Source organism: Papaver somniferum, chromosome 2, assembly GCF_003573695.1.
Source record: "Papaver somniferum cultivar HN1 chromosome 2, ASM357369v1, whole genome shotgun sequence".
NCBI lineage: Eukaryota > Viridiplantae > Streptophyta > Magnoliopsida > Ranunculales > Papaveraceae > Papaver > Papaver somniferum.
In genome coordinates, this window is record NC_039359.1 from 43,008,187 (window position 1) to 43,017,757 (window position 9,571).

General features: G+C 36.3%; 1 protein-coding gene and 1 long non-coding RNA gene across 6 annotated transcripts; one reads left to right on the forward strand and one right to left on the reverse strand.

Annotated features, from left to right (window-relative positions):
• The first annotated feature begins 8 nt into the window (after window positions 1-8).
• LOC113353169 (agamous-like MADS-box protein AGL104) lies at window positions 9-3,286 on the forward strand. 5 transcript variants are annotated; one of them, XM_026596855.1, is made up of 11 exons: window positions 9-311; window positions 669-722; window positions 829-847; window positions 956-1,017; window positions 1,130-1,157; window positions 1,270-1,331; window positions 1,412-1,517; window positions 1,611-1,667; window positions 1,751-1,884; window positions 2,381-2,564; window positions 2,850-3,286. In XM_026596855.1, exons 1-11 carry the CDS (start codon window positions 127-129, stop codon window positions 3,003-3,005), a joined length of 1,047 nt encoding a protein of 348 aa, XP_026452640.1. In that variant the 5' UTR covers window positions 9-126; the 3' UTR covers window positions 3,006-3,286. The 5 variants fall into 5 exon arrangements, with proteins under 5 accessions (XP_026452640.1, XP_026452641.1, XP_026452643.1 ...); XM_026596856.1 differs by having other exon boundaries at window positions 127-311; window positions 1,757-1,884; XM_026596858.1 differs by having other exon boundaries at window positions 169-311; window positions 804-847.
• A 3,476-nt stretch (window positions 3,287-6,762) lies between these two features.
• On the reverse strand, window positions 6,763-8,962 carry LOC113347483. Its single transcript, XR_003359004.1, has 2 exons — window positions 8,527-8,962; window positions 6,763-7,283 (listed from the first exon to the last, which is right to left on the reverse strand). It is a non-coding gene; the product is annotated as an uncharacterized LOC113347483 (long non-coding RNA).
• Between the last annotated feature and the right edge of the window lie 609 nt (window positions 8,963-9,571).

The following is a 9,571-nucleotide window of genomic DNA, read 5'->3' on the forward strand; positions in this document are numbered from 1 at the left end:
TCTTATGGTTTATTTTTGAGTTGTTTCAGTTTTTTATTTTTATTTTTTAAATTTGTTCTACAACAAAAACAAATTAAAACAATCTTTTCTTAGAAGATTGAATATACTATATAGTTTGTCTTAATTATGGGTCGTGTTAAACTCCAGATTAAGAGAATAGAAAATAATACTAATCGACAGGTTACATTTTCAAAGCGTCGAAATGGACTCATTAAGAAGGCTTATGAACTTTCTATCCTCTGCGATATTGATATCGCCCTTATTATGTTTTCTCCTTCTGGACGTCTTAGTCATTTTTCCGGCAAGAGAAGGTGCAAACCATGAACCTAATAAATATATTGATATGTAGTAGTGAATAAATGTCAGTGGATTTGACCTGCAATGGACGATTTAACCAACTTGCATGCATTTATCAAGCCTTAATCAATGTCATACGTCTAAGATTGTTTGTTTCGAGAATCCAGTGCTCAAATTTATGAATTAAGGGATTCTCGTTTCCAATAAAATGTTCTTATGTTGATGTTAGTTAGAAAAGAAGGACGTACGATAAGATGATTGTTATATTGTGGTAATGATCTGTTAAAATATATATTGAGCTTGTTTTTGTGTTAATTCTATTTTTGATTGTTGTCTTTGAGATTTAATTATCTGTTATTCTCTTTGTATAGGATTGAAGATGTACTTACTCGGTACATAAATCTTCCGGAACATGATCGAGGAGGGTAAAATCAAATTCTCTTTGATCATTTATCAGATTCCATCGTATTTTGGTTCTTTCACATTCATTCTTTTTCTTATTTTAGGTTTTCTTTTTCTTTTTTGGTGCAGTGCCATTCAAAACCGAGAGGTACGTTCACAAAAAGAAAATCTTATTAATCTTTCTTTTCAATATTGTTTATATTTCTACTCATAAGAAACTTAGTATTTGAATTTTTTTTGTTTGTTTCCTTTGCAGTCACTGATATTAACTTTAAAGAACCTTAAGGGCCAAAGTGATATGGCACTTCAACTAGCTAAGTATGATACAACCCCCCTTTTGAATTATCCTTGAGTTTCGTGCTTTATAGAGAAGGCAGTACGTATCTTGCAGACCTCTTATTAAACTTTTGTTCTTTTTTCTCTGGACCAGTCCTGCAGCTGTTAATTCCAATATTGAGGTAATTGAATTTTACTTGAATATAAATTAGTTAATTAGCCCTTGTTTTCCTCTTTGCACTCTAATCACCATTTACTTTATCTAAATTCAGTTAAGATGTTTAAGTTTTTCAGGATCTCCAGCAAGAAATCAGTAGTTTTCAACAACAAATCCAGATGATTGAAGCAGAACTAAGGTGTGTTAGTAATATTGTAGAAAAAGTTTTTTTAGTTTGAAAATATGTTACTAATGATAACTGTTGAACATTTTAATCAGGAATTTTGATCCGGACCCAGTAAATATGTCATCAATGACAATGGGTGAAGTTGATTCGTGTGAGCGTAACTTACAGAAAACGTTAGACTGTATCACAAAAAGAAAGGTGGCTAACACTTACTAAAATGTTGCCGTAGTCCTAGTTCATCTTATCAATTATTAACACTTCATTGTTTGGTCATAAATAAATCTTATGCAGGAATATTTAGCGCATAATCAACAATTAAATTCTTATGATCCTTCTTCAAGCATACAGGTAACTACAGTAAAATTAACAAACCAAAAGCAGTTCAATTTATCTTGGTTGGATATATGGTAATTGTAATTGATTGAATTCAGATGCAGATGTTTTTGAATTCACAAGAAGGAATACCAACTTCATTTGGAAATGATGTTGCTAATTGGATGCCAGAAAGCCAACACAACCACCCTATCCAGATTAACTTTGGATCTGACCCTTTGATGTCCCTCAGGTATATATATTTTTTGGATTCACAAATTAATGCCAAGGAGGCACCAGAAGTACATTCTATACGTGTCCCAGATACCAGACATATGGCCAACACAAAACTCTTCTGTAGGGGACTTGCCGACCACGCTGAACTGCATTGTTTCTGTAGGGAACTTGCGACCATGGTGAACTGCATTGCGCAGGGTAGTGAATCATGCCATAACAGGAAAGAAAAAGTTGATTTACTACTGGTATTTCGATAGATTACGAAATACTAAGACAACTAGATAAGCTTAGGGTTGCCTTGTGGGCTGTCTCACTTTTGGCTAGACATAAACAGACAGTTACGTTTTATACCAGCCCTGTCAGTTACGTTTTATACCAGCCCTGTCAGTTAATCCCCTTCATGTATGCTTGCACTACAGCTGCCAATTTTCATCACTCATATCAGAAAACAAAATGCACACTAAAAGAACAGACTATAATAACTCTTGAAGTTTATTTGTTTGGAATTTCAGGGATCACTCGTCTAGTGTGTATGATCATCAACTACAGCATGGCTCAACAAGCTTACATGTAGATCCTCGCAACATGGGAGAGTGCCACGTAAGCAACCCCAGCGATGGAGACCTTCAGACGTGGAATCAGACGTTCCCTTCTACCGATTTCCTCTCTGCTCTCATGCCATCAACCTCTTTCCCTGTACGGTTAGCTTAGTCCTTAAACTACATGCAGTCTAAACATATTGTTAGTTGACCTGTTTCACTTCAAGCTATTAAGCATAAAATGAGACCATAATTAGAATAAGCAAAAAAACAAAATTTGTTGATTTTAGTTCCAAATTTTTGATATTCAGACAGAGCTTAAGCTATCGATAAAAAAAAGAAAAAAAAAAGAAAAAAAAGAAAGAAAGTGAACTTAACAAATTTAAAAAATGTTAGTTCTCAAATGATTTTGATATTTTATTTATGTTAATCATGATTACAGCATGAAATGGTTGGATCCAACATGCAACAAGGTATGTCGCAGATGCTGTCACGCGAGCAACTAGAGTCTCAACAAAACTGTTCACATATGCACCAACCACAGCCACCACAAACAAGTAACCATTGTGTTGATTATGAAAACATTGGCCAGCAATAGTTTACCAATGTTGACTCGCGTCCAAGCATGCATCAAGGTGTATTTTAGTCGCGTATCCAATTTATTTTCAATCAGATTGCTATGAGGCATCTATGTACATACGTTTTGCTCTGAGTTTCTGCAACGTGCTTTTGTATCACCTAGGCATGGGATGGGATGCTATTGCAGTGAAACGGGCGCAATGTTCTTTTTTCTTATTTGACATTCTTTTGTATTTGTTGAAATTTTGTAACTAGAAAAAAGAAAAGACAAATATAAATCATTTACCCTATAATTTTAAATTACATGTTATATTTGGATATCAAAAAGAAACATAGTGGATATGGATAACTATTTTTTCAATTCTGCTTATATCATTATTATCATAGCTGGACTTGGTGTGCTTTTTAACTTAATCAATTGCCAAAGTTACTTATTTCTATTTACGAGCCTTTAGTGCATCAACAAAGTGCAAATTACCACCAACGTATTACAATAACTAAAAAACTCCGCAAAATGGAGTTTCTAGAAATCAATCCATGTTTTAATAAAAGTGTTAATGGTGCCTTAGAATTTTAATTTTTTTTTTCCGATCTACACCAAAATGTGATTAGTGAAAGCTATTGTTAACCCTTTACTGTATGGGTTCAACAGTTAGAACCTATAAAATGGATCCTTCACTATCAATTCCATTCTTTCATATTTTGATATTTTTAGACCCAAAACTTTAAAATTCAGGGCTTGATAATAAAAGTATTATCCATAATAATTCTAATTAGGTTTAGTTTTTCATGGATTCCTTTTTCTCTTTCTTAAAAAAAAGTGGGAATTGTATAAATTCCCCTCCTTTTCAGGGTCTTCACAAATACTTCTAAGGACTTCACAAATATCCCTAAAGGGTGTATTTTAAGTTTTTAGGGTACGGAGGTTGAGGTTGACGTCTTCACGCGTCAAGAACATACTGGTTCATTTTCATTATCCAAAAAAGTACAAGTAAACAAAAGATTTTAACCTATTTATTAAAATCTGGATAAATGAGTTCTTACATAGTAATAGGGGTATGCAACGAACCGACGGTCGCGGATTAGGGATCACCCGCAACCAAACCGTCAAAGTTGCGGATTTGGAAAATTGAACCATGACCGGCCCAATCACCCGGGGATTTGACCTCTACGGATCTGCGAATTGTACGGGCCGGCCGGATGCGGATTAATCGCGGATTTAATAAATGAAAAAAAAATCATCACCGATCTGTCATGCTGTAGAATTGCTTTCATATTCGAGACTTCAGGCATCAGAGTATAAAACCCCAGTCTACCCAAGTTGGTTGCTCCACCAGTCATGCATTCACTCTCACTGGAACTTCCATCAAAGCTACATTTTCAAAAAAATTTGGTCTGCGAAGGGAGTTACAGGGGTTTTGTTTCTCACTTCTGAGGTGTTGCGTATGAGTGGACTGTTAATTTATACGGAAAATGGGTCATTTGTTCAAATATTTTTAAATCACGGTTCAAATGGACGGATAAAAAATAGTTTGGGTGAAATGGCCAAAAAAAAAATAGTAAGATCCTACCTTAAATTTAAAAAATAGCAAGGATGAAACTGGATACATCCTGTTTAAATTAAAAATAAGAAAAATATTTGAAAATAGGCACGATGAAATTGGTTACATCCTGCCTATTTTTACATTCTTGGCCATTTAAACAGTATCAAAATTTAACTGTCCATTTCATCCAGGAATTGTTGATTTTGGTCTTTTTAACCAATTTTGTGTAATTTATATTTTGCTTATGGGGAAGTATGGAGTTCGGTCATGGTTACCTTGGTTTCTTGCTTTCTCTGTGGACCTGACTGGAATGAGCATACTTTCTCATGTTAGACATTTTTGACACAGTAGATATGGAGGAAGTTCTTCTTTTTCAGCATCCGAAAAGGATGAGGTGACTATTTTTGGCTTCTTACTTTGTTTGAGGCCTTCCCTCTGAGCGGTTGTCATGAATTCGTGATATGTAATTTCCTATCCCGTTCATACTTGTACAGCGATAAAGAAGATTATATATTAAACTGAACCTTCCAATATTATCCTTGTTTTATGAGATTCCTTCACTAACCTACGATGAGGATAAATCCGCGGATTTACAAAATTAACCGCAACCAAATCGTCAAACCTTGCGGATTTGAGAATTAACCCGTAACCGGCCCATAGATTCTTGCAGATTGGTTTTCACCCGTAATTTTGCGGACGGTTGCGGATGAAATCCGCAGTTCCGGATTGTATGCACACCCCTACATAGTAGGCAAGCGAGCAACAAGCTGCGCATACTATCCTTTTGAATTGCAAATCCTATCCTTTTAAAAACAAACTTTCTCGAACCGGGGGTCATGACATCACTGTGCATGACTTTCTGGACTCTTTTGAGGAGTCCAACCGCCTCTGGAGTTAAGAAACCAAAAGTATCAAAAGCAAAGGGGATAAAAACATGTCAATTATCTATACATGCTTTCTCATGCTTTGCTATCTTACCTGAGGTAGCCCTCAATGCTGCTTGGCCAATTGTAAAGGAACCATATCCAATGCCTACTAACGGACAAACCCCCGTGAGGTCAACACATGCGTGTTTGCCATTAGCCCATCCAAAAATAAGTATATCCGCTGGCATGAGTATGGATCTTCCCTCCAGTGAGTTTGTCAAAAAGTTGACAGGTGCTTCCTTCTTTGCTGAAATACCCACTCGCCATAAAAGTACAAGTTCATTTTCATTATCCACTTAAAAAAAATCCTTTGGGGTATTTGTGAAGTCCTTAGGGGTATTTGTGAAGACCCTGAAAAGGAGGGGTATTTAAGTAATGTTCCCAACTTCTTAAAATCGCCCTGACTTGAAATGCGTGCAGAGTAGTCTTACAGCTTGGTTCTCTTACGCTCCCCAAGCTAGCAGTAACGGAAAAGTAAGGTAAAATTTCATCCAATATCATATTTGTGCTAATACCTTTGCGATTTTTGCAGGGTATTCAGCTGAAGTTGCTCAAGCTTCTCCGGTACCTATAGTAGCTTTTTCCTTTTCAAAAAAAAAAAAAAAAATTAAAAAAAAAACCCATAAATCAAACAAATCATCCTGTTCATCCCTTAAACCAAATTTCTCCCTGAACAACAAGTTTGTGGTGGGTGTTTCACTGTTCACTCATTTACACCTTCACCTGTTTGGTTTAGGCCTTTGGGGCAAACCTATGGCTATCTCATTGATGGTGTACTTCAACTATCCCTTTCCTCTCTGTCTACCCCTGTCCTTTACCTCTTCACAACTTTAAACCTCATCTTTTGCATTTATTTATTCTCATTTTAATTCTTTTCACCCCCGCATTGTTAGTAACCACCTCAACCACCAGCTACCTTATTTACTTCCTTCTCACTGGCCTGTTGTGGGCATCCTGCCCCGCTCAGCTAGCTATGGTAGTGGTACATCATAATAGGGTCTCTCTGCAAGAGTCTCTCATCCATTCAGTCAACACTAGAGTAATGTTTCTCCGGTGGTTATTCTGGATATGGCTTTTTGCAATAGTAACAATGTTAGCCATCTCCTGGTGTAAGAAACTCAAAACTTTTTTCACCAACATCTCCACTGACTACCTCAAGTTACCTACATCCTTTCTATCAATGAATCATTCAGAGAATACCACTGAAATTCTCAAAAAACTTGATATAAACAAAGTCTTTAACCTATCTGAGGAACAAATTGCTGAAAGTAGAGGTGGATCAAGTCTGCAGATCATCTCAAAGATTAACTGTGAGTTCAAACTAAAGAAAGAAAAAGCAATTGAGATTGTACAACAAGTTTGGCAACTAGATTATGCTCATAAAGTACATTGGTGTTCAGATGGAAAGAAAATAGCATTTTTTTGTTTAAGCTGCAATCAAGGAGTGATGTTCAATATGCTCACTCCATAAACATCTGGAGTCTTGGCCCTTTTCTGCTAGTGGTCCAAGAATATTTGTATGGAGTAGTACCTGCTTCAATCAACATGGATATCATAACTATATGGGCTAGACTTATGGATCTTCCTCCTGAGCTCTCTTGTGGACAGATTCCATATAATCTATCAAGCTCTATGGCTACTTGTCTCGTGGTAGAAAAACCCTCAAGAAGTGAGCAAAATCTATCATGTCCTAGAGCCCTTGTTGAGATCAATGTAAATCAAACGCTTTGGGACCACATACCAGTTAATGCAGGGAAACATGAAGTCATCAAAGTTAAACTGTTATTTGAGTAGCTCTCCAAAGGTTTCTGCAATCACTGCAGAATACTAAATCACCCAAAGAAAAAAAATGCTTATCTCAGCAACAACACCACAAAACTATAAAGGATACTCAAATGAAGGAACTTGAGGAAAAAGAAGCTGATGAAGCCTTTGTGGAAGAACAAATGCAAGCCATATCAAATGTAACCTTCAAAGCCACATCAACTTACTTTCTCCAAGGAACACAAAACTTTTAAAAGGGAGAATCTAGTAATGGGAAGGCTGACCATCAAAATGACTCACAGATGACTAATGAGGTGGTTACTCCAATGCAAGAACATACTCCCACAATACCTCCAGCTCCAGGGTTTAAGTTAGGAGTACTGTTAAAGGAGACTTTGATAAAAACTGAAGATGTGCACTCAAAAAGACAATTTACTGATGGAGAAGAAATGACACCACCACAGAAGATACAAATAATTGGAATTGAAAATGGGAGGTACTTCAAGAAGAGAGGAAGAAAATCAAGCAGTTTTCGTTTTATCCATGGACCACCTGAGGTGGTAAATTTTGCAACACATCTTAACTATGCTTTTCAATTGGTGGACTCTGCATCATTTGTTGAACCTCCTCCAGGCTTTGAAAATTTCACGAAGCATACTAGACCAACACGAAGAATATTTTTATCAAAGGTTCAAGGAAGGACTACAACTGAGAGGCACCAGAGGGACCAGGAGGAAAAATAAAAGGAGAATGTTACTGAGGAAACAACAGAGGTAGCTTTCTGCAATGGAAAAAAAAAAGGGAACTCTTATAGTTTAGAAGGCTATTGGAAAGAAGATCTACAAGTTTGAAGCACATACAAATGTAAAATCAGGACCTTGTCACACAAAACTTACAATCTCAGGAACAAAGGAACGGAACAATCAATCAAGCAACATACAGAAACTTGCACTTCCTGAGGGAGACAAAATGATGATAGTAGGAGAACAAGCACCAAAACAAAGGACTGGGAATGTCAACAACAAAACAATCATTAGGAGGAGGAGATCCACTGTTAAACTCTCAACGAAACTGATGAAAACAAACTATGAGCATACCCTGATGAAAGAAATGTTGCAAATCACAACGAAGAGGTAGAGAAAAGTGAAGGAAAAGGCCATCAAAATGGATTTTGCTTCGAGTCCTAACCTAAAACTACCACATCAACTATACCAGAAAAATGTAGAGGATCAACCAAACGTCCAAATGGTTTCTACTCAATAAATTCAGCACAATCAATCCCACTCCCATCACCCCATCCACTCACCTGAAAGAGCAGTTACAGGACACCATAGCAAGCCTACAGCCAAATTGTTCCCACACTCCTCACCTCAGCCACCTCCCATCTCAGGAAATTGTGTTGTTGATACCTTTTCATCTAAACCATTTTCACCATCTGCTATGAATAGAAACTTGGAGCCTAGCAGAGAGCAACTCCAGATGCATGCCCTGAAAGCTGTAACAAAGCACACGATGAAAAATGGGTGAAGACTGTGGACTTAATCACAACAAAAGAGACTACTAGATCAAGCAATTGGGGACAAAGCTTGGAGATGAATCAGGTAACATTTCACTTCCTACCCAATTTTATCTCTTTGTTCAGATTTATTTTCAGTCAATTTTCAATTATGTCTCTCAATTTCCTTTCATGGAATTTTTTAAGGTTTAAATAAAAATACAATCCTACATATACAAAACCTAATCAAAACCCAAAGCCCAGATATCTTATTTCTTCAGGAAACAGAATGAAGCTTACATAAAACCAATCATCAGAAAACTTCTGAAAAGACGAGGGTACCCAAATACACCACAATCTTTTATTTGATCACAACCTATTCAATCTCTACAGTGTATAAACCTCTTGGAGAAACAATCACTTAAGGAATATTTCAACACGGTGTCCACTTGAAATAGGGTTAGTCCGAACTGGCCTAACACGTGAATAATTATATAAAACAAGTGGAGAAATCCAATACACTTTGTGTGATCGTCTATGGATATGAATCGAGACAATACTACGACAAAGTGTTCACTTGATAACCGAAACCTTATAGGATAAATATCAAGTGCCTAGTTAACGTACAAGTGTAATTACTTTAATTATAATATAAAAACAATTATAATGCGGAAATAAAGTAAATCACACACCAGAATTTTGTTAACGAGGAAAACTACAATCTTATAGAAAAACCTCGGGACCTAGTCCAGATTTGAATACTCAATTAATTAAGACGCTACAAAAAGTAAACCTGCAACTTCGTGTAGACACTACTAAGTAAACTAAAATCCTAGTTACTCAGCTTTAGCAGTAT

Excerpts from the sequence above, each read along its gene's own strand:
- LOC113353169 (XM_026596855.1), top strand. The coding sequence starts at position 127 with ATGGGTCGTGTTAAACTCCAGATTAAGAGAATAGAAAATAATACTAAT. Across the intron at positions 1,158-1,269 it reads CTGTTAATTCCAATATTGAG|GATCTCCAGCAAGAAATCAG; the intron begins GTAATTGAATTT and ends TAAGTTTTTCAG. Across the intron at positions 1,668-1,750 it reads ATCCTTCTTCAAGCATACAG|ATGCAGATGTTTTTGAATTC; the intron begins GTAACTACAGTA and ends GATTGAATTCAG.